The 25725-nt window shown below is 40.3% G+C and overlaps 1 protein-coding gene across 3 annotated transcripts; it reads right to left on the bottom strand.

Moving 5' to 3' along the window:
• Positions 1–7121: 7121 nt before the first annotated feature.
• Positions 7122–22436, bottom strand: GDAP1 (ganglioside induced differentiation associated protein 1). 3 transcript variants are annotated; one of them, XM_021530588.4, is made up of 6 exons: positions 22188–22436; positions 21479–21671; positions 20073–20246; positions 17588–17682; positions 17016–17130; positions 7122–10601 (listed from the first exon to the last, which is right to left on the bottom strand). In XM_021530588.4, exons 2-6 carry the CDS (start codon positions 21582–21584, stop codon positions 10219–10221), a joined length of 873 nt encoding a protein of 290 aa, XP_021386263.3. In that variant the 5' UTR covers positions 21585–21671; positions 22188–22436; the 3' UTR covers positions 7122–10218. The 3 variants fall into 3 exon arrangements, with proteins under 3 accessions (XP_021386263.3, XP_021386262.3, XP_085428384.1); XM_021530587.4 differs by lacking the exon at positions 22188–22436 and adding an exon at positions 22030–22180; XM_085572258.1 differs by lacking the exon at positions 22188–22436 and adding an exon at positions 21898–21946.
• Between the last annotated feature and the right edge of the window lie 3289 nt (positions 22437–25725).

The following is a 25725-nucleotide window of genomic DNA, read 5'->3' as shown; positions in this document are numbered from 1 at the left end:
CAAGATCATTCCAGGCAGATCAAAGCCTCTCTAGTGTTTTCAAAAACATGGAAGCATCCAAATAAGGCCAAATTGCAGCAAGTAATAACTAATAGCTTAAGGTTTTAGGCCCAATTCATGGAATAAAATATCTCTGGCTCGTATTAGTTATGCCAAATGTTATCAGAAGATAGTTTTAGTTGAAATTATGAAGCAGAGGCTATTCATTCATCCTTCTCTGTCGTGCTTTTCCTGTTAAAGGTCATGAAAACAGTTTTTCAGGAACCACACCTTCTCTTCCTCTGTATACACCAAATCATTCAGACTCCAGAGATTAAAGGAAAAATAGTTTATCATATATAAAAACTCCCTGTTTTAAACATGGTCATTAAGGTTCATATTCTAACAGAAGGACTACCATTTGGAAAATCATCTAGTGTTTTTCTTAAAGCTATTTCGGCAAACAGTGTGGAGTCACTGACACTTGAAAAAATTATGCAAATGTCTTACCCAAACACTGCTGACCATAAGCCATGTATTTGTACTGAGCTCCTTTCAATGAAGCACAGTGACCACACTTCATAGCAAAAATTCAGGTGTAGGCAAGTAAACTCCCTAAACATTTGGCATGTCTAAGCTAGAAGGGAAAATTCCACCGCTTGCACTCATCTGAAATTTAGCTGTCTCACATGTAACACAAAGTAAAATAAATAGCACCTGTAGGAGCTTACTGACCTTTCCTCCAGCTTGAAAAAGGAGTCAGTTTATGTTCCCAAAGAGCTAACTATCTTTTCTGGTGCTTGAGGGTTTTTAAATCTATCCTGTGTTCAATATTTCTTTGCAAGTGCAGAAGTGAATTTTAAAGTACAAACTAGAGAAGTAAGCATTTGCACTGCTGTAGAGCCTTCTACCAGGTGATGTTCTGGAACAGTGGTAGAATGATTGAAATACTATTGCTAAGTATTTTAAAATACTTCCTAATCAGACCACTTAAATTAGTTGAGTAAGATCCATGGATAAAAAAAATTTACAATTGCTACCCAGTGAATTACCTGGCAAAGGTTTAATATTTTGTTAAGATTTTCTGAATATGAGAGTCAAAAGATAAACCACAAAAAAAAAAAATGCTAGTGCAACTATAAAAGAAATAAAATTTTCCATAAATTTGTGTAAAGTGAAACATCTCTTTTTGAGTAAATCACCCACCTAGCAATCCTAGCCAAACTCTGCTCTCTCAGATATGCCCATATAAGTAATTGATTTAAGGAATTTTACATCTGAAAATAACCTGATTCTAAACCTTATCTGTCTATATGGATGACATTATATATCATAATATGGACATCAACTGTCCTGATCCAGAGGTCCTAACTTCCCACAGTCTTACTGAGTCAGGTGAGAGCTCTAAGTTCCCACAGGTTTTAAGAAATAAACTGATTAATTCTAACAGGCAGTCTCAAACAGGCCGTTGTATTACAGATGAGGTATTCATGATAGTAAATATATCTGTCATTTAATGTCTGAAAAATTGCCATATTCTTTTGCAGATTACCACACAAAATTTGCAGTTATATTTATAAGTGGTGAAATTGGAGTCCACAGTATTGAAATAAGTTGAAAATATGCATGTTTTCCTCATGGAAAGCTAGTCAGTACCAAAAGTATTTGTCACATCAATTACAGCTGATGCCGAACATCTACTATTACCAAGAACCATGCTTCAGAGCACATAAAACTTGATAAATTCTTTGCTTTCTTGAGCTCAGCAAGCAAGGTGGCCAAGAAGGCCAATGGCATCCTGGCCTGTATCAAAAATAGTGATGCCAGCAGGACCAGAGCAGTGATCATTGCTCTGTATTTGGAACTGGTGAGCCCACACCTTAAATACTGTGTTCAGTTTGGAGTCCCTCAGTACAAGAAAGGTATTGAGGTGCTAGGGTATGTCCAGAGAAGGGCAATGAAGCTGTTGGAGGGTCTGAAGGACAAGTCTTATAAGGAGCAGCTGTGGTTTTTTCATCCTGGAGAAAAGGAGTCTGAGGGAGGACCTACAACTACCTGAAAGGAAGTGGTAACAAAGCAAGGTGGAGGTCAGTCTCTTCTCTCAAGTAATAAGTGATAGGACAAGAGAAAATGTCCTCAAGCTGCTCTAGGGGACTTCTTGGACTATTGGGAAAAACTTCTTCATGGAAGGAGTAGTCAAGCCCTGGAGCAGAATGCCCAGGGAAGCAGTTGAGTCACCATCCTTGGGAGTATTTAAATATGTGTAGGTGTTAAACTCGGGGATCTGGCCTAGTGGTGGACTTGGCAGTGCTGGTTTAACAGTTGGACTCAATGATCCTAAAGGTCTTTTCCAACCTAAACGATTCTATGATTCTAAGATGAAACATTACACAAAGTGCCCACAGCCAGCAGGAGCCTGGGGAGCTGCAGGTTATACAGCAAACAGCCCAGATTAGAACCAGTCCTGTGCAAACAAACATGAGATGAAGGACTGCAGTGTAGGAGAACAAAACTACTTTTGAGGCAAGGTTGTGTGGTGAGATTAATTATAATACACGAAAAAAACATAAAATTTGGTAATACCTAATAAATTGTTAATGGAGGCAAGCAGGGAAATTACTGCTATCTACTGAGTTAGTGTTTTCAGCTGTGACTGAAGTACAGAATCTCTCGTTAAACAGAAGCATTATTGAACGAGTCAATGGACCATATAATAATAATGCTTGTCTCCTCACATATTTCATCCCCAGCAGAGGTGTTCAGATAAACTCTCATGCACAGAAAGCAAAGTCTCTACTCCTTTATCAACAGACAACATCTTGTGATAGCATTTCCTTCTCGACAGCAATGCAGTTTAGCACTTTATCATGTTTGGGTTTATTTTTTAATTAAAAGCCAAACTAACAAAACCAAATTAAACATAAACCTTAGGATATCTGTACATGTTAATATAATATCCCATTTATATTTCTCTATATAAATTTACATATATATATCTACATATAAATATAGATATTTATATATATTTATATATATATATATATTCCCTCCTCCCACGAAGAGGTCCTTTCTGTATCTCCATTACTACCTTCCCTGTCCCTTTTCTCTCCCATAACATCATGGTGCTGAAGCATATCAGTATGAAGTGTGAGGGTAAAGACCACATTTCAGAATTAATTCTTGCTGAGAGCAGGGTATGAATATGATTTTCTTCATAAATACATCTTCAATTAATTTTCTATATAAATCTAAGCAAAACTTTTTCCTGATTCCAGAAATCCATGTGTAAGTTTTCTCCATTACCCCTGGAATGACAGTACAGGTACAGTTATTGATGATGTGTAAACACCAAGGCATTCTCTCATTCCAAGTCAGAGAAGCTAGTAACACATTTGGCATCTATCTGCAAGCAGCTTAAGGGACTTTTGACTTCAAGCACAGCCACTTCTTGCATTGGGCTTGAAGCTTGGTTTGCTTCTCCTCCCACTTGTCACAGAAGTCTGTTGGATTGCAATGAGCCTCTCTCAGTTGCTGCTGGACTTCCACTTCTGTGGGTTGCTTTGGGTGTGGAACTGCAGTCTCAGCCAATGTCGCCAATGTTTTTGTTCTACCAGCCATTTTGGGAATATTTCCATCTCTTACTTTGCACAAAAAATACACTGTTAATTTCTTATAACACACAAGAGGCAGAACTCTTATCCAATATGTTTTACCTAAGAAAATTACATAAGCACAGTTGCTTTTTGTATATTTTAATATATATGTATATATATATATGCATACAAGAAAGAGAAACCTGTTATCCTTTTATTTACTGGAGATTCTTTGTATCACAGTTGCAATTGGCAGTTAACAACAGAAAAATTAAGTCAGCTATACATTTTTGGCTCTCTTTCAAAGCCAAAGAATAAAAAAATTATGATGCTGTCCTGGAATCAGTCCTAAACATACATTCTTGGACTTGTTTTAGAAGAATTCTTTATTCCAAAAATAACTTCATATTCCAAAAATTTTGACTCAGTATATACTGCCCATATTAAAAGCTTACACAGCTTTTAAAAGCTTAAGTTATGAATAATTCCTTTGTTTCAGAAAGATACAATGTAGCTTTCATTGTCTCTGTAACAAATAGGTTGATTAAAACAAAACTTGTCAAGGCAAAGTTGTAAAATGTGATTCATGGCATAATGACTTAAAAATCAAATTCAGATCCCATGTAAGTAGATGTACCACTACATTTTTCGTAGCAATGACTCATTCCAGATCTGAATTTGGCTCTCTTTTAGAAAGTGAAATCTTGATACTTCCATTACTGCAACATCAGCCAATTTTGTTTCCTCTGTAAATTTTAGTGGATTCTGTATTTTAGACCTGTCTTTAATTCAGAACAATAGAAGGGTGCACAAATTCTTGAGGCACAGAATTTGGACAAAGAGCATCTGGCACAGACATACTGTGAGATCTTTGTCTCTGGAAGTATTTCTGTTTGAAGACTTAAAAATTCCAACAATAGGTCTTTCTATTTTTACTGCCTCTGACTCTAGGGTGTAATCGAGACCTCTAATTTGAATTTTTCTAGTTTGGTGCCTAGGCTTGTGTAAAGGTGTTTGAGGAGAGTTACATAGTTCAAAACATATGCTTTCACAGTACCTGTCTGAACAGTGATCCAATTTAAATATCTGTATCAGGAAGCTGGCTTCACCATTTATTCAACAGAGACAGATATTTCTTCTTCCTTTCATTGATTACAGTTAAATAGCTGAAGTGAGTTACAACAATATGTCCCCAGAAGTAGCAATCCAAAAGCCTCTCTCCACCTGCAGAAAAGCCACACAGAGCTTAGACCACAAGTTACAGTGATGGAACTTCTCTGCACAGATTTTCCTTGGTTTCGTATAGGCTCCAGAGTCTGGAATGTCTTCCTTTCCCCAAACCTGTGTATTGCACCTAAAAATATCCCTTCCAAGAGCTTGACATTTGCCAGCTTCTGCTAGCTTTTAAACATAGCTGGCAGAGGAAGCTGTGTGGCAGGCCCTGTTCTCCATCATGTTGCTGAGTAACTGATATTCTCAGCCTCCACATGTCCAAACTACTTTTTGTCAAAGGAATGACCTCTGATTTCCATAAAGGTAGATGTGATTTTTGCTGAGAAAGAAGTTTGACTCTGCAACCTACTGCACAGGGCCTGTATCCATGAGGGAGGAGTTCTTGTCTCTAACACCAAGTTTCACCTGTTTCATTACAAAGTGGGGGAGAGGGACTCCACTTTCTGTAAGGTGAATGCCTCAGCCAGCAGGTGACAGGACCAGTGGTCCCCTCACATCTGGTCTGGCCCTATGAATGCTCTGTTTTCTGCTGCTTACAGAAACACAGGCATCATCTGCTTAAACATTTGAAGTCTGTAACCTTTCTGAAACAAGCCTTGAATAAGCAATTTTCAGGATGGCAATTGCTTCTCAACAGCTAAAGTTTTAAATTCAGTCCAAATGCAGTAGCATTCAGATTCTGTCCTGGATCACCAACTAAAATGAAGCACCAAGTATGTTTGGGTATATTCTCAAATCCCTGCAGTCATGATGTAACCAATGTTTTCAAATACCCTAGTAACTCTATCAGAGAAAATTAGTAAAAGGGAACACATCTCCTTATGGCAGGGGAGCTAGAACTAGATGCTCTTTAAAGTTCCTTCCAACCCAAAACTTTGTATGATTCTACAATTACATGACATTTTTATAATTTTACCTTTATAAATGCAAATTTATTTTATAAAGGCGAGTAATACAGCAAAATACATAACTGTCAAATAGCTGTTTTTAGCAAATGAAATATGAAAGGGATAAATAAGGATACTGTAGTGTATATGTATATAGAATATCTATATATATTTATCAAGTAGATTCATACTGATTTATGCTATTAAGTGTTAGTTTACACAATACACTTTTATATAATTATTTATGTTTAAAACTGTAGTAAATACTAATGCTGATGTAAAGCACAGAAAGAGTTAGACCTTCAGCTCTGCAAATTCCAACAGATTCTTCCCACCTCACTAAGCTTATCCATAGCCTAACTATTTTATGGTGCAACATTTTTAACTTCACATTAAATTAAGTATCATGATTGTAACTTGGAAAGGAAAACAGAAATAAAAAGGCTATTGAAGTATTGTATGAGTGAGTTAACAGAGAGTTGTAAGAACTCTGGCTTCTGGAATTTCCTGAGTTTTGAGTGCTTGACTTTATGACTTGGTACTGCACCAAAACTAAAACTTCTTTATAAAGAAAAAGGCAACAACATGTTTTCTTTGGGATTTTTCTACATGCTTTTGACTTCCTCAGTACATCTTATAAATTGCCTAAGCACAACCTTACACCTCTGTCTAACACTGGCTAAACAGAGAGATAACAAGAAGGCCTCAGCAAACAATAATCTGTCATACACCATATTGCAGAGTACAGTGTGTTCCAGCTAGCTAGACCACTACTTTTCACCTACTTTCCATCTGCTGCTCTCTCTAATCCTCATGCATTAGGGCATGCCAGTCTGCTCTCTAAGTCTTAGTAGCTCCTTGCTCCTATAAAATTCAGACTTAAGTACAAAATGCCTTTAAAAATGTGACATGCAAAAGTGGACATATGGCTTTATGAATCTGGACAAGGAATTTATACTTACTGTACTTACCTTTGTATTCACTCTTGCCTCTTGTATGTTTAGACATGAGCTTTCCACTGCAAGAGCTCTGTGCACACTCCTGATTAATGCTAAATCATAAGGTTACTTCAAAGTTGGTGCACAGACTACAGGTGTCATAATCTCCTGAAACTCAAATCCTACCAGCTGTCTACTTATCCTAGCAGCTTCCCTGACGTTCAAGATACTGAGAGGCGATGCACGCAAGCCTCATGTACTATTATTTATTCCTCTGCTTAACAAGGAAGGAGGCCCAACACAGACTCCTACAGTGCAAGAAAACAAAGGGGCGGGAGGTGTCTTAGTTTATGGCCAGACTAATACACATTTAGTCTCACCAAGGACAACATCAGTGTGAACACAGATTATGTGCTTGTCATGCACCTTACAGAAAGGAGCCCCAGCTGCTGCAGCACAACAATGAATCAGAAACACACTCAGAAGCAAGGTGGGGTTGGAATTCTTTTAATGGATTAATAGAAAGTAAAAAACCTGCTTGCCCTCGTTATTTTTTACTTATATTTTTTTACTTTATCAAATAGCTTCTGTTGGATTTCATACATATAGAGCTCAGACAGACAACCAAAGAAAACATCATTGTTACTGCTGTTTCCATATACATGCAAGGCAATTTTAAAATTTATTTTAAAAGTGTTCCAGGGCTTCTCTCCTTGAATAGCATCAGAGTCCTTACAACAATACTGTGTAATTCTCAAATGTGCTTTGTTTCACTGACATAGAACATATAAACCAGACTAGAAAGTAGTCTATTGTGTGGGTCCCATATAAAGATATTAAATATATCTGATGCATGATATGAGAGTAAATAGCAAACAAAAACTAGAAGATTGCTTCAGTACCCAATCAAAATAGTATAGAGAGCTACCAGAAAGAAAATAAGCCAAGTTGAAAAGAAACTTCACAAGCACAAAAGCTATCCTGCACAAAGAAACAAATTAAGCATGTGTGCTTCTAAATCTCATCCTATTTTGAGGAATTTAATCATGGATAAGCCTTTTGCTGCCACCTGTACAGAAATCAATGAACAGAGTACTTCAGGGCAGTGAAAATAAGTAGGATACCAAACAGCTGAACTAACAGACATTAATCAAACCAGGAATCCAAACTTTTATGCAGTAAAGGCTTTATCCATGCTCATTCTTGCAGATGACAAGTTTAATTGCTATTCAGTAACATTCATTTTCATGTGAAATTTTTTTTATTTTAACTTTGGCCTCTCATCTACCCAGTATAGAAATTACACAAGTCTAAGTGGCAGGTGTCAGAGAACAAACCTGTGGTAGAACCACTCAGTTGTTTCCAGAGCTCTGGAGAGACTGCTAATGCGATGAGGGTGCTCACAACCCTCTTATGCTGAGATGACGAACTTTTTCTCTGTGAAAAGTAGAGTTTTCCTGAATGCCAGAGAGGCCTGCCAGAGCAGAGTCCTGGAGGACCACTGACATCTGGTGGTCACTTCACTCTAAAGAAGGCTAAGTCATATATATTTAAATTTACTATGACTTGACAAAATAACATTTTACAGGTGGTCTGACAGAAATGCATGCCAGGGAGGAATTAAGTTACAGGTCTTACTCTGTGTTTATTTACTTAGTGGAATTTGATAGCTACAAGTAAATGCAACACACAAACTCAGTTAAAGCTGCCAGTACATTAATAGTATTGTTGGATTAAACCCACTCTAGAGATAATAAAGCTTTTCCACATAGAGACATTTAATTCAACAAGTTCTTGAGAACCACTGGATCATGAAATAGAATTATATAAAACTGTCTTTTTTACAAATAAAAAAGTGCATTGTTTCCAAGGTAAAATGTTTCTTATTACTGGGAAGGAGTAATGAGATTTAGGTCTACTTTTGCTGGACAACTAGCACAATATTAAATAATAAGCAGAAGTATCCAGTAATTTTATCCATATTGATATGCATTAGAAGGTGAGACTGCCCAGACAGAAACTGCCTAAGTTCTTTCCAGCAAACTTGAGATGATCTCCTTCACACCTAAATGCAATTCTGCAGGGAGACCACAGACACCAGCACTGGACCAAAATGTACTTAGGTCTGTTAGCACTGATTGTTGATAGGCAAACACTTAAAGATATGCTTTGTTTGTTGCATCTATGTACAACTTGTAAACAAAACTCTGAGGCTTTCAAACATTCATCAAGCATACAAAAGTCTTACTAAACTGTCATGAGAATTTTCAGCCCTTCCAAATGCTTTTTTTGCTGCAAAATGATTCAAAGTCTTCTTTCAGGTAAATGTACATTTCTTGTTGAAATGGAAGATCATTTCAAAACTAATAAAATTCACAACATCTGCTGAGTAATAGGAAGTAATCAAATTGTTTTTCTACACCTTTCCTGCACGCTACAAGAGGGCAGTTTTGCAAAAAATCAGCAGTACAAATTGTTTCCAAACTTTCTGTGTTTTTCACTTATCATCAACATGACCCCTATCCATAAGTAAAAGGATTACTAAATTACAGCTTTACCTTAAATCTAGGCTACCTAACCAGACTGATAGATAGTGAACTATTTTTAATTACTTATACAAAAAGGCATTGCTCTGCATATGTTTTCTAGTTGGCTGTGGCACGTTGTGGACAAGCATTTAATAGAGACACGTGCAATTGCTAATGTTGCCAAGAAGTGTGCAAAAATAGCCAGTGCTCAGAGTGAAACACGAAAGGGTACACAGGACACTCACACGGAGGCAACTGTATCAAAGAAACCCAAAGAAAGCAGCAAATGTGCACCAAGATAGTTTGATTTGATTCTGCCAGAGTTTGAGGCTGAGTCTGGAAGTCTTTCAAAAGACAGGTTTCAGGTGTTTTGCTCCTATTTGTATTTCAGCAAAATTCTAGTAACTGTTGTCCAGTGATGCCTCTGGAGAATTTCACTTGTGTGGTACTTAAATCACTGATGTTCTTACCTGTTTCAGGTTTTTTCCTGTACTGATGCATGAACATACGCTTACAGAAGTGGCTTCACAAGATTACTTTTTAACATGTTCCTAAAGGTCCAACTGCAAATCAACAGACAATAATCAGTACAGAGAAAGTTGCTCTTGTACACAACAGGCACAATGTTCTAATTAAATCTTACTCTGAGTATTTAAAGTAAGAGCAATTTTCAGTATTTTAACAATGCTGGTTTCTGCACAATAATGCATTTCATCTACAGTGAAAAGCTGTCACATTGCTGCATATCTATTCAATAAAAGCATTTTAATTAGGTCAGCTACTGGGCAAAGGAGACAATAACCACTTAAATGAAGCACTGTCACAGTTATAGGCCCTTGGCTGAAAAGTACATCTCTTCTTTCCTTTGTCATCCTCCCAACTCATATTTTTGAAAAATATCTCAGCATCGCCAACCCAATTAAACATCAGCAGGAGATGATTACTCTGTGGCAATGTTCTAATTCACAGACATAATCGTTCTTCTATGCTTATATTTTATTGAAGATATTTTCCTGGGGGGCAGAGATGCCCTCCACTCACCACCAGGGACAGACAAGGTCTAAAAATAATTTTGCCTGGTTCTAATCGATAGCACCATGTTGGCAAATCTCTTCCGAAGACACAGGAAAGCAAGATAGCCCACCCCTGCCAGCATGCTGACCAGCAGGGTGGTGCCAAGAACCCTGGGAGCCCTTTTCTTGGCCACACGGAATGCTGTTGGCAGGACAGCTGAGATTAATATATTGTTGACGTGTCCCAAAACTTTGTAAAATGCTTTTCTCTTCACAACACGCTCATAATAAGCTTCCAAGTTGGGTCGCTTTCCATTTCCCCAGTTTCTTCTTGCTAATCCCAGAAACTTCAGGCGATGTAATGTGACAGCAAGTGACACATCTGCCAGACTGAAGAAATCACCACAGAGCCAAGGCTGATTTCCATCTTCTAAGCAGAGATAAAACATAAAGCATACTAATAAGCACATTTAGTTCAGTGCTACTTCAAAGTACCATCTAATAAAGAGCAACAGCGCTTCAGCTAAAATATGACTTTAATCAATAAACATTTTCCTAATCCCTGTCCATTCTTTGTACAATCTTGTAAAGTCTTAGGCTCAGCAGCCCGGCCTACATTTGTTAAGGAAAAAAAGATCCCCATTCCAGGTTCATAAATTAAAACCCACAGTAAACACTTATTTTCCTCAACTAGATTTCTCAAATCTGGATTAAATTAGACAGGATTGGAAAGGAGGAAGGCAGTTTAGCTTTTACTGAAAAGCTACCACTTGTCTGAAGAATTTATCATCTTGCCTGCGTCACTCAGCTCTGTGGCATTCACTCAGGAACTAACTCCAGCTAACTTTTTGGAGGCTTTCAAGCCAAAATGAAATGAATCAAACGACTGACTTGCACCAAACACATCAACCCATTGAGATGACAGAATTTGTCGCCCTGTGTCTCTTTTGTGTCTCTTAGACCCCAAGTTATGGGGGTTTTATACTGAGATGTTTGAGAAAGGACAAATATTCACACAGCTCACCGCTAGTCAGGAGCACAGATGGAGACCCCAGGTACCCTCCCCAGTCAAAGGAAAGAGGTCAGTCTTCCTGGGATGGCTCAGAGCAGGCACTGCCAGACAGTGCCACAAGTCACTGTCAGCAATCTGAACCACCACCAAAGCGCTGACATGTAATGACTATACCAAGAGCTCTTGAAACCCAGGATATGAAACTTGACAGCCAGTATAGCTACCATAGTTGCCAGCATAAGTACCCTGCTCTAGCCTAGATCTCGAATAGGGAGGACTATGCTGTTCTCATCTCATTTGTAACTTCAGCAGTTCATCCCACACAGCATGCATGGAAAAATGCTGGCACTAACACTCAGCAGCACCTCTCTGGAAACAATTTTGCAATCTCCTTTCCAACACATTTTCCACCAGAGAAAAGCAACAGTTTGGCACAAAGCTGGTACCAGTCCATTTTAACTGGTTATGTAGGTCTGGAAGAAAGACTTCTGTAGAAAAGGAGTTTATCCTAGGTTGCTGAAAGCATACCTGGGAATTCATCCAGTGCATTAAATAAGATGATGGAAAAGACCTAAGAATCTATCCTGCATGAAAGAAAGATGCCTGCAGTGGCAGTAATAGTAGTTGAGGGATTCAAGCAACTGCAAGAGAAGCAGAAGCTCTTAGTTTTACCAGGACCTGAAGAAGTACAGATCACAAACCTCCAAAGTAGTAATACCTCAGACAAAATTCCAAGAAGCAATAGTCCCATGTTTCACAAAATCCTGTGATCCAAGAAGCTTTCATAAGCTCATCAATACTATCAGCTGACTCCTTGGAAAGGCTACTTAGCAGAGAAATGAAAGGGGTTGCTGGAAATGGTGGCAGACATAGTTTGCTGAACAAAATCCTTCCATCCTTTACGAGTTAAAATATTTTCTGTGATTCTTTCACTGTTGAGTCAGTAGAAAACTTAATCTAGATTTTCAACTGCTGGTTCAAACCTACAGTTGTGATAGTAACCAGCAATTCTTACAACAGCTATTTATAGAACTAAATGCAAAAAGTTATTGATTTGAGCAGATGCAGTTGATATTGACTGATGCTTCATGCAGTTCCGAGTGAAGTCAGGGGAAGGACTCCTATTAGCACCACTGGGAGCTGAACACACTGTGAATAAGCAGAAGGCTAATCCCATTTAAACAGAATTTAGGATGCTGACATGGTTAAGTGCCTGTGGGTATAGATCAGGGGGAAGGTCAGCATTGCAGATGTCCTTGTAAGAGTGTGTTACAGACCTGCTAGCCACCACAAAGAAGCAGAGGATGCATTATTGTAAATGCAGGCAAACCCAATGGGAAGAAATGACGATGTCTGACCCAATTCAGAAGGCTGAGTGATTTATTACAACTATGCTAAAATACGTTAATATACTATATAAAAAGGAAGATACTAAAACTACATACTATTTTCTCTAACTCTAACACAACTCGTGACCCTCTCGCAAGAGTCCAGACACAGGTGGATTGGATTGGCCATCAGGCTCAAACAATCCTCACCAGAATCCAATCAAGCACTCACTCCAGGTAAACAATTCTCCAAACACATTCCCCATTGGAAAAACAAGGAGCAGAAATGGAAATTGTTTTTGTTTTCATTTCTCTCTGTGCACTTCTATGAAAAATCCTGAGAAGGAGAGAAAGGTGCTTGCCACAATGCACTCTACAGGAGACTGGCAGAAGTCTCTCAGTTTCCAGCCCTTGTACTTGTGGGGAATTTCAGCTTGCCAGATGCCTGCTGAAAATACAACACAGTGGAGAGGAGCAGTCTAGGAGATTTCTGGAGTGTGTGGAAGAAAACTTACTCACAACTGGAGGACTCATGGGTGATGTGGTGGTCAGTGCCCATCTTGGGCATAGCAACCATGAAATTATGGAGTTTTCAGTTCTGGGTGAAGTAAGGAAAGGCACCAGCAGAACTGTCACCTTGGACGTCTGCCAGGCAGACTTTGGATGTGGGAGTCAGTTGTCCTGGGTTGATTGTATGATACTTTTATCCCCAATTGTCTGTTCTGTTTATGCTGAATAATAAGTTTTGTACCTTTAAGACTTGTTCCAGAAGTGAAGAGGGGGGAGAAGAAGCGCGGAGTTTGTTTTCAGAAACTGCACTCACTCCTCATTTCTGCTCCTTCTGTTGTCTGCAGACAGACAGACAGTGAGACAGAGCTTGCCTTTGCTTTTCTAGTTAGTTCCCTCAAGGAACTAACTAGAAGCAAAGTTCCCTGGACTGTGGCTTTTCCTTTTCTTCAGACCTGCTCAAACCTGCTCTGGACTGATGACTCTAGGGTGATGAGGGAGCTGGCAGATGAGTTTACGAAGACGCTCTCCATCATTTATCAAGAGTCATGGATCACTGATGAGGTTCCAGATGATTGGAAATTGGCCAATGTGACATCTGTTTATAAAAAAGGTATGAAGGAGGATCCTGGTAATTACAGGCCGGTTAGCCTGACCTCAGTACCAGGTAAGATAATGAAGCTGCTCATACTGAGTGCTATCACACAGCACTTACAGGATGGCCAGGGTATCAGACCCAGCCAGCATGGGTTTATGAAGGGTAGGTCATGTCTGACCAACCTGGTCTCCTTCTATGACCAGGTGACCCATCTGGTGGATGCAGGAAAGGCTGTGGATGTGTCTATTTGGGCTCCAGCAAGACCTTTGATACTGTCTCCCACAGCACACTCCTGAAGAAGCTGGCAGCCCACGCCTTGGACAGGAGCACTCTTCGCTGGGTTCAGAACTGGCTGGTTGGCCGGGCCCAGAGAATGGTGGTGAACGGTGCTGCATCCAGATGGGGCCAGCCACCAGTGGTGCCCCTCAGGGGTCTGTGCTGGGACCAGTTCTATTTAAAATTTTTAGAGATGACATGGATGAGGGCATTGAGTCCTTCATTAGTAAATTTGACACTAAGCTGGGAGCTTAGTCCCTTGACAGTGCCCAGGCAGAAAGGGACCTGGGGGTGCTGGTTGACAGCCGGTTGGATATAAGCCAGCAATGTGCCTCAGTGGCCAAGAAGACCAGTGGCATACTGGCCTGCATGAGGAATTGTGTGGCCATCAGGAGCAGGAAGGTCACCCTTCCCCTGTACTCGGTGCTGGTGAGGCCACATCTTGAGTGCTGTGTCCAGCTCTGGGCCCCTCAGCTTAAGAAGGATATTGAGATGCTTGAACGCATCCAGAGGAGGGCACCAATGCTGGTGAAGGACTTGGAGCACAAGCCCTGTGAGGAACGTTTGAAGGAGCTGGGGTTGTTTACCCTGGAGTGGAGGAGGCTTAGAGGTGACCTTATTGCTCTTACAGCTTCCTGAAGGGAGGCTGTAGACAGGTGGGGGTTGACCTCTTCCACCGGGCAGCAACTGACAGAACAAGAGGACACAGTCTCAAGCTGCATCAGGGAAGGTACAGGTTGGATATTAGGAAAATAATTTTCACCAAAAGAATAATAAAGTACTGGAATTGTCTTCCCATGGAGGTGGTAGAATCACCATCTCTGGATGTTTTTAAAAAAAAGACTGGACATGGCACCTGATCCATAGTCTGGTTGAGGTATTAGGGCATAGGTTGGACTTGATGATCTTAGAGGTGTCTTCCAACCTCATTATTCTGTGATTCTGTGATTCTGTGAACACCCAGAAGAGCTCTGGCAGCTCACACCTGTGGCCCAGCAGGCCAGGCCTGGGCTGTGGCATTTCCAGCACTGGAGGCACTGACGATAAGAGACTGAGTGAGCTGAGCTGCAGCCTGGGGAGGGAACTTTCTGAGTCTGTCTCTCTGCAGCAAGAAGTTTTATTGTTTAACATTGTTTAGGTTTTCTTGTTTAACAAACGTTTTTTTCCACTTTTCTCCAAAGAGGTATTTTTCTCAAACCAGTTGTGGGGAGGGGCTGATTGAATCTGCTTCCTAGAGGAACCCCTTTGAGTATTCTTGCCCAAATTTGCCCTGAGTCAGGACACAGTCCTGAAAGACAAAGTAGTACAGGAAGGACAGGCAAGATTTAAGGAGGAATTCTTAAAAGTACAGCAACAAGTTGTCCTCATATGCTGTCAGGGAAAAAGACCAGCCTGGTGAAACAGGGAATTTAGGTTGGAATTCAGGGTAAAAAGGACTTTGTCTCACCTCTGGCTGGAGTGGCGTACTACAAGGATGGATGTCATGAGGTTGTGCAGAAGAAAATTAGAAAGAAAGCAAGACTTGAATTTAATTTGGGCACTGCAATTAAAGACAACAAAAACAGTTTTAGTAAATACACTGGCAGCAAAAGGAGGGCTAAGGAGTGTCAACCCTTTGCTGGATGAAAGGGAAAACATAGTGGGGGATGAGGAAAAGCCTGATGCACTTAATACCTTCTTTGCCTCAGTCTTTAACACCAAAACCTGTGGTTCTCAGGATATCCAGCTCTCAGAGATGGAAGTTGGTGATAGGGAGCTGAGTGAAGCCCCTACAACCTTGGAGAAAATGGTTAGTGACCTGTTATGCCACTTAGACACCCACAAGCCTATGGGTAAAGATGGGATGTGCCCAAGAGTAAGAAGGGAGCTGCCAAAACTTTGCCAGTTATTTCAATTATTTACCAGCAATCCTGGTTAACCTGAAGTCTCTGTTGCCTGGAACTTAGCAATTGTAATACCCATCTACAAGAAGGGTCAGAAGGAGGATCCAGGAAACTACAGACCTGTCATCCTGACCTTGGTACTGGGAAATGTCATGGAGCAGATTGTCCTGAGTGTTACTACCTGGCATTTGCAGGATAACCAGGGGAACAGGCCCAGCCAGAATGAGTTTACAAAGGCAGGTCTTGTTTGGCCAACCTGAATTTCTTCCACAACCAGTGACATGCTTACTGGATGAGGGAAAGACTGTGGATATTATCTAGACATCTGTAAACTTTTGACCTGTCTCCCAGAGCATTCTCCTGGGTAAACTGGCTGGGTGGGTACATTCTTCATTAAGTGAAAAACTGGTTGGATGTCCAGGCCCAGGGAGTGGTGGTGAATGGAGTTATATGCAGTTGGTGGCTGGTCACTAGTGGGGTTCCCCAGGGCTCAGTATTTGGGCCAGTCCAGGATGAGAGGAAATGGCCCTAACTTACACCAGATGAGGCTCCAATTAGATATTGGAAATATTTTTTACTGAAAAAGTGGTCAGACATTGGAATATGTTGCCCAGGGCAGCAGACAGCAGGATATGGTTTAGGTGTGTTTATGATGGTGCTGGGTTGACAGTCAGACTAGATAATCTTGAAAGTCTCTTTCAACATTGATGATTCTGTGATTCTGAAAAATTTGACTTTCATTTGGGTGAAGGCAGGTAACAGGACCGCTTTCCAAGAGGTTGAGGGAAAAGATTTGCTTAATGATTAGAGCAATTATTCAGATTGCTTATTCTGCATATACCACAAGTATCAGCAGAGTAGCTGCACAAGATTATAATAAATCTGTATTAAACATTAAGGTTGTGATCATTATAGTGAGCTGAAGCCTACATCTATTACCAAAAACCTAATCAGCAATCTGTAGTGTTTTTTTTTTCTGATTTTGTTGATTAAAATACTAAAAAATTGTGTAGCTAATTACACTCATTTTGCTGAAACAATGAGAACTCTCTGACTGGAACAGTTAAATTAAGCTAGTATTTAAAACTGTATTGATCCCTTCTGTGAATTATAGATCACTATATACTAAAAGTATCAAATCCAATGCATTAAAAATTGCTTTATGATGGTGCTGTCAACAAGTTTACTCAGTATCCTCAAACAGAAATATTAACAGGATTTAGCAAGAAAGATTACTTACCTGGCGTTTCCTCATTTCGCCGCTGCAATTCAGTCTCAACCTGATCCAAAACTTTTTCCAGTTCATCCAGTATTTTCTTTAGGTATTTTATATTGTCGTGATCCAGCAGTTTAGACTAAATAGACATACAGGTTAGTGTTTTAATCATCATACAGAGTTTATGCTTTTATCAGAGAAGCTTATAGGATACTACTGTGTTTGTTCATAAAATGTGATTATTTTCTCTACATAGTCAGATGGATACTACATGGATACTGGCGACAGTTCAGAAAACAGAAGAAAACTTGAGAGATGCTAGATATTAAGGTTTGCCTACCTCTGCAGGGTGCTCAACAGCCCGACACCAGCACTGATGTGTATTTACCTTTTAAGTCAGTGGGACCAGTCCAGTACTTCAGCACACACTTGTAGTGTGTAGCTGATCTGAAGACAGACTGTTTCATGCCTTGAAGGGTTAAACCACTGCATGACATTACTGATAATGACAAGTGAAACAAATGTTTATATTGTGACCAAAAAATCTAACACTAACAAGCTCATAATAAAGGGGTCCATACAAAGGGGTTTAATACCTTAAGGCGCTTCTGTTTTGCTATATAGGCATCTTGAAGGTCTGGATTTTCTTCTGCAAGTTTCTTCAATTCTGATTCTGTGTTACTTATTTGGCCTAATTAAAAAAGATTTTAAAAAATAAAAAAACACAAAGCAAACACAAAAAAGAATGACAAATATTAGATATCCAAATATACTCATAATGCAATCCACAGGAACTGATTGATCGCCTGTGTAAAATATCATACCAAGAAAATTGGAAGTGCTGCTTCAATACAGCATCTGCACCAAGCTAGGATTTAAATACATTTTGGAAAATGTGAATGCTTTTAAATTGACCCACCACACCTTCACCTCATCAGTTTGCAATGTGACAGTGCTGGTAGGCCCACACTGAGATTTCTTGTCACTGTAGATCATAGGCATAATTTCACAGCAAAATCCTAAATGCCACTGAATAGGGAGCCAAGGTGTTTTCATTCAGCTAAAATCTGATGCCAGTCTGTGATCCTTTTGGAAATGTTCTTAATGAATTGTGTGCATGTCCTAGAAGAACATTCATTACATGATTTAAAGAAGGAATGATGTGAAAAGTTTAAGTTAATTGTACTGATTTCTACTATGTGTGTATAGTCTTTTCCTTAAAATGGGGCTTTGCTTGAAAATGCCATACTTATAAACCTAGAATACCAAAAGACAGTGGTTTATAAATCTTCTAAAAAAAAGTATTTCTAATCATAAAATGAAAACAAAAGAATAATTATAGAGCATGAATCACCTCTCACTTGTATTTGATAATAAATTTAGTTACAATTAAGTCTGATAAATTAAATGGATAAAAATTCCTTCTAGAGAATAACAAACTCACTTTTTTATATATTCATTTCAACATGACTGTGAAAGCCATCCTTCAATATAGTGTATGAAGAATTTGAACAATGTACTCATACAACTAAAATTTTATGTATGCAATTAATTACTTACTTGGATTTGGTATGCATAAACATAATACACAACTGGCTCATGCCTTATTATATCTAGCAGTCTGGAAAAAAATGGTGTTTCAAGCTGAAAATGAAACCATCTCCAACCAGGAGAAGTTTGAACATGCAAAGAAATTTTTAAGAAACATCCACAAAAAAACCCATCCATTTCAAAAACTGCTTCAAATCAAAAAATGTACGCTATGCTTTAAGCATGAAAATATAAGAATCCATCCCAATTTAGATGAGTAATAATTTTAGCTCTGCCAGTATGAACATGTGCAAACTGAGAACAATTTATTTAAACTAGAAGCTAGAGCGGAAGAACATATACAGAAAGAAAAGCAGAAGACAATGTTGTGAAGTGAACTGTAATAAAACCACTGATTATTACCATGTGAAAACAGAAAAACTATCACAATGCCTATGGGTAAAGCACAACTGTTCAAAAAACAGTTAGCATCCACATTTAGGAAAAAAACCAAATCAAAACCACAAAACCAGACAATGCACTGATGTAAGAGAATAATTCATGTTCTTGGACAAGGGGCAGAGGGTTTAAAACAGAGATACATTTAGATTAGATATGAAGAAAAAATTATTTTCTTTGAGGGTGGTGAGGGACTGAAAAAGATTGCCCAGAGATTCTGGACTCCCTATCGCTAGAAGTGTCCAAGGCCAGGATGCACGGGGCTCGGAACAGCCTGGTCTAGTAGAAGGTGTCCCTGCCTAGATCAGGGACATTGAAACTGCATGATCCTTAAGGTCCCTTCCAACCTAGGCCATTCTATGATCTTATAATTTTATGACCCTATGATTCTGTGTTACTTAAGTAACATCAATCATGCAACTATACGGAAAATTAGCTGCCTGCCTTCACTTCTGACAACATAACAGTGTGGCTAGTAAGAGAACTGACTTACCAGAAATTTTAAGGAGGAGTATAAGACATTTTGTTGGAAATTTGATTTCATAAGCTAACAATAGCACCGTTTATGATATCATGGATTTACTAATAGTATAGATGTATTACATTTCAAAGATACTGCAGTATTTGGCTTTGTTCTACAGAGCATTCTAAAACACCATGCAAAAAAAAAATAAAAAATCAATGCTATATAAACCACTGACGCTGACAAAAAAATTTCAGAGATCTCAGAATGTAATAGTAAACAGGGAATCATCATCCAGTCGTGCTGGCAGGAGTTGATACTTGTCCTAGAACTACTTAGTTCTTTTGTGATACATTGAAGGAAACATAAAGACATCAATTAAAAGGCAGCCATGGTACAAAAATTATCTCCATAGACACCTCAAAAATAACACTTCCTCTTTCCCATTTTCAAATCCCAACAGAATAAAAAAGTAAAACAAAAAGTATATGCACAAATCATCACAGACTGCAACTAAAATTCATAAACTGTGCTCAGTATTTTGTGTTTAAGGTGGACTTAAGAAAGAAGATTAATGTAATACAGCAACCTAGTAAGTCATGGACATTCAGAGCTACACCAGTACATACTACGGATTCTGCTGGTAGCATAGGCTGGAATCATGGAGTCCACTGTTAACTCAGGGTGCAGGATGCAGCCGTGTGTGTAGGCATCCATAGGCAAGGAGTCTAAAAGCTCCCTGTAATGTTGCACCCTTGGATAATACATGCTCCCTTCTTCTGGCATCAATCTTGGTACTTCCTCTGCAAAACAAAGTAAAAAATAAAGATAAGAAGAATCATATAATTGACCAAATTTCATTCAGGCATGTCCAGCTGGGACAGGTGACACAGCCACAGGTAAGAAAGCTTCACTTGCTCCCAGGTATATAACTCAGTGGTGTGATTGCAGCTCAGAGAAATGTTTATTTGTAGTTAATTTTTAAATGTTTTATAATTCCAATTCCTATCTAGCAATCCACACAAACATGTATTTAAGAGGCTTTCAAATCAGAAAACCACTCTCAGCTCTGTTACATACATCTAGGAATGAGTGACCATGACATACAACCCTATAATGCTCTCACAGTTGGGGACAGCTGAGATCCCAGGAAATTTTTATGGCTGAAATGTTTCTGTTCCTGCAATGACGTAAAAAATACAGTACAGGAATCCTACACAAAGCATGTCTGGAAGGTTTTCTGCACATCCATCAGTTTTACCCTACCCTTGATCTACCTGGGCCCCAACTACTTTTTTGACTAAAATACAGCACAAATTATGTTCACTCAACAATGAAGTTTTCTTCATGCCTAAAAAATTGCAGTGCTAAATCCCTGAAATACAAAATGCTGCCATCTTCACACCTATACAAAATACGATTCTGCATTTCCTTCAAAAAGTGAGGCAGGTTTTTTGTTGGTGTTTGTTTTTTTGGTTTTTTTTTTTTTTTTTAACAGTACAGGCACAAAGAAATTCAAAACCCTGCACATGATCACTTCCAAGTCTTCTCTTCCTTCTTTTTTACCTCTTCATTCCATTTTGGCTCCAAAAAAATTTTGTTCATTCTACTTCCATTGTTCTACAGAAGATTATTCTGAAATTAAGCATGTTTCTTCTCATCTCACAGAGAATCTGGACCTCCTTGACAAAGGCAGTCATGCAGCTCTGCTCAGTATTTTTCATGGCAGTGTCATGCCAGGGTTAGTGCAGCATGGTGCTGCTCCCATTCCTTGCCTCTCCATCCTTCCTGAAGGGCTAAGGAGGACAGTTATAGGTTTTACTTATAAAGGTTTACTCATGAAGGTGCTGGAAAGCCCTCCACTCATTTTAGAGGAACACGTTTTCAACCCAAACTGTTAGCTATTAAGAGAGCCCGTTTACTTTTATTCTGCCCTGAACGAAGAGCCCCTTCAGCGACATAGAGCTGCCCCCAGCATTGCTGCAGCCGACAGGGTGAGGGGAAGAACGACATACTGAAATGCCTGTGCGATTACCATCTACAAACGTCGCTTCGAGGTAATCAATAATCTGCGTTGCCTCACAAATGATGTTTTCCCCATGGATCAGGACGGGTACTTCTCCAGAGGAACTCAAGCGCATGAACCACGGCTCGTTGTGCTCGCTCAGCGGCAGGTTCACATCGCGCTCCTCGCACTTCAGCGCCTTCTCGGCTATTGCCAACCGCACCTGGAACGGCACCGCCGGGGTCACCCGGGCAGCATCCCCGGCGGGGCAGCATCCCCGGCGGGGCAGCATCCCCGGCGGGGCAGCATCCCCGGCGGGGCAGCATCCCCGGCGGGGCAGCATCCCCGGCGGGGCAGCATCCCCGGCGGGGCAGCATCCCCGCCGGGGCAGCATCCCCGCCGGGGCAGCATCCCCGCCCGGCGGCTCTCCCGGCCCCGCCTCGGCTCACCCATGGCCGCCCTCCTCCATCCTCCATCCCCATCCCTCCACGCCCCACGCCGATGTCGCCGCGGGCGCGCAGGGGCTGTGGGCACGGCGGGAGGCGGCGATCCGGGGCCCCGCGCCCCCGCCCACCCCTCACCTTCTGCGAGGAGAAGGACTGCGTCCAGTGGTACAGCACCAGCGGCGCCATGCCCGGCCCGGCCCGGCTCGGCCCGCGGCGCCGGGCGGGGCAGGAGGCAGCGCGGGCGCGGAGCGGCGGCCGTGCCCGCCCCGCGCTGATCCGCTCTTGGAAATTACCCGAAGGGGATGCCCAGGGGATGCGGGGGACAGCGCCGTCTGCCCCCCACCCTCAGTGCTCGGACAGCCCTTCCGGAGGGGAGACCGCCTGCAAAGCAGTCTGCAGCATCCCCTAAGGAAGCGCAGGAAGATGGATGCGCAAGTAGAAAAGGTCACATGGCAGGATTTAGCCTTTTATAATTATTTGGGTTTTGTTTGGTGGGGGGTTTTTTTTGTTTGTTTGTTTTTTAAACCAGTGCTTCCAGTATGAATTTCAGGGACATCGGCAACACATGCCTGGAGAAAAAAAAAAAAAAAAAAAAAAAAAAAATTACCATAAGTCATCTGAATTGGACCCTGCTGGCTAAATGAGTTTATTGCAAAATGAGTCATAGCAAGAAGGAACAAAGCTTTTGAATAACTTCCTGTGCCTCCAGATGTATTCTTTCAATCTCAAGACATAAAGTTGTTTGGTTTTTTTCTAGACAAAATTACAAAATCTAGCCGTTTTGTAGGGCTTTTTTAATTTTCCCTGTGTGTAGCAAGGTCCTTTCTGAAAAGCATTTGATAACGAACACTGGCTTACATCATCAGGAAATGCCTCCTCTGTATCTTATGCTGGAGATAGTTTAGAAATGTGATTGCTGAGAGTAACATTAGACATTATCAGCAACAGCAGGCAAATTTTAGCATAGTAAAAAAGCACAGTGAGATTACAGAGTGCAGAGTATTGTTCTCTTCATTCTGACTGCTCAATTTCCAGTAAAGGTGACTACTTCAGATAGGCCTGATAATTCGGTCTCATGTGCCATTTCTATATAACAGATGAACCTCATGATTAGTATCTTAAAGACCTGAACCTAATATGTTGAGAGCTGTATCCCAATAACAAGAACATATAAGGGAAATTTTTACTAATGTTAAGCCAGGGAATGGATTTAAGTCACTGAAACAAGGTAATGGACAAATCTTATAAATAAAAAGGAAAAAAATAAAAAAGCCATCTTCCAGTCCTGTACAGGTCATGGAAGTGGGCACAAAGGTAGACCCATGCCTTCCTCAGAGACCACTCCCTGCTAGAGTCACAAGCCAAAATAATCTCTTTAGGTCATGTATGGTGAGAGGCTTCTCACAAATCCCAGCTGATGGCAACCAGTGTTACTGATGGTAAATCCCACATTTAGGGGAATTTAATTTAATTGTTAGTCTTCAAAAAGTTGGAGAATATTCTTAGAACTGAAAACAAGAATGCAGTTGATGGTCTTATGGCTGGATTTACTTCTCTTTAAGATACATGTCTAAGGTAAGAGTGCTGGAACATCCTCTCATGCACAAGGGCTTTAACCTGTGACTCACCAATATATGGATATTCTCACAGGTCCCTGCCTAGGCTGCTGTACAGCTGTTCCTCACAGCTAGATCTTACTCAAGGGAAAGAACTGGGAACTCTTTTTTAAAATTTACACGAACTAAGCACTCTTTCAGGTGTCTGTTTTGCTTTATTTTTTCCCCTTAATTTTGTCTTTAAATCAAAATGCTGTCATTTTGTCAATTACTATATAGACCACTACTCTGTTTCTCTTGGTACAGCTAATTAATTTAATATCACACATGGACTTCTGTATTTGAGTTACATTTTGTAACCTGGTTTAAATGCCTAGAAAGGCAAGGAAATGTATGTATCTTATAACACAATAAACAAAGAAGGACCAGTGAGAACAGTATTTCCTTCAGACTTGTTCAGACAGAGCACCTGCAATCATATACAGGTGATCCTTCTTCCTAACCTAGTCATCCATATTGCTATGAAACACAGAAAGGAATACTGACCAGTTAGAGCAGGTCCAGAGAACGAGATGATTAGGGGGATGGAGCACCTTTCCTATGAGGAAACACTAGAAGGATTAGGATTGTTCACCCTGGAAAAAAGAAGGCTTACAGGTTGCCAAATCGGGGCCTTCAGTACCCGAAGAGAGCCTACAGGAAAGACTAAGAGGGACTTTTTACAAGCACATGTAGTGACAGGACAAGAGGGAGTGGCTTCAAACTGAAAGAAAGTAGGTTTAGATTAGTTATTAGGATGAGATTCTTTGCTGTGAGGGTGGTGAGGCACTGGAACAAGTTGCCCAAAGAAGCTGTGAACTCTCCATCCCAAGAAACTTTAAGGCCAGATTGGAAGTGGCTCTGAACAACCTGGTCTAGTTGAAAGTGTCCTTGCCCATGGCAGGGGTGCTGGAAGTCTATGATCTTTAACCCTAAGCCATTCTATGATTCCCTGATAAATACCACCCGATGTCCATGTTTATATCCTGGTTCTGCTGAAGGAAGGAGTGCCTGCGGCTGGGAACCCTCCAGCCCGACAGGGATGTTCCCACGCCTGACCACACGAGGCCTCCCTTTTCCAAAATACGGTGCACGGAACCTTCCTTCTTCCAGAGATGAAGAAAAAGGGACGAATGATTCCTTTCTCTTCAGAATGAGCCCCTATCCATCCACCTGTGTCTGCCCCTCTACCTTCTCATACCCACAGAAAAGCAAGCAAAAGGGCCAGATCATGAAAAAGCTCACCACAACCTGGGAACACCTTTCTCCACAAGCATTTACACAAGGCTTTACATAACCAAAAGTCTCCTTAAAGGAATGTTTAATTTGTGCCATAAATACACAAGCAGCACAAATGCAATTCTGGCTGGCAGCTTGTGGCTTCAAGCAGACCCCTAGCTCTGTGTGATAAATCATTTTTCCCACCACACTGATGTTCTTGCCCTGTTTCTTTGCATGGCCTCTCTTGGGCCTTTTTTAGCATCCTATAAACATTTACAAAAATATGCGTATATATGCATGCCCCTCTACAAGTTTTTTTAATGCACATATTTTTACACCATGGAAAGAAAATAGCATTTACATCTAATGATAAAAATAAAAACCATTCTGATAAACAGTTATATAAATTGGGTCAAAGATCTAGAAATCAGTATTCTGTTAATCAGTTTTCTTTCTTCCCTTTTCACTCCATGTTATTAACAAGATAGACATAGGTCAGATGTGTCATTAAAGTAATTGATGCAGGTAAAAAAAACAACTGTTTTTTTATATCAGATCAATTCATTCTGCATATTGAAACCCAAATTTATTAGACTACAGGGGCAAAAAAAAAAAATCATTTTTTTTTCTCTATGCAGCCAGAGCCATTATAGCTGAAAATTAGCTGGATTCTGTGTATGAATAATTAACAGATGCATTGGTTCAGTTCCAAGTGCAGAACCAGCCTAATTGACAGAGTTACAGGAGTTAAGACTGGTTGGGAAAGTAAGGCAGGTTCTGTTCTGGACCTTCTGTCATCAATGCTTATTGACTAAATTCCACTGGCAGATGCTGCTTTACTGGTGATGATATGAGTCAAAACAACATAGCACTGAACTCAGGTACACAGCTGAGACTTAATACTGACACAAGAATGCACAAGAACTTTCTTTAGCGTGACTGAAAAATTAGATATGCAACTATATAGAAAGTGAGAACAGCATTATGTCTTGATAGTCACAGATGAGACTATCTG

This window comes from Lonchura striata, chromosome 2 (assembly GCF_050655825.1).
Source record: "Lonchura striata isolate lonStrDom1 chromosome 2, ASM5065582v1, whole genome shotgun sequence".
NCBI classification, from domain to species: Eukaryota; Metazoa; Chordata; class Aves; order Passeriformes; family Estrildidae; genus Lonchura; species Lonchura striata.
Note: the sequence above shows the minus strand (reverse complement) of the source record. Positions and strands in the feature narration are given on the sequence as shown.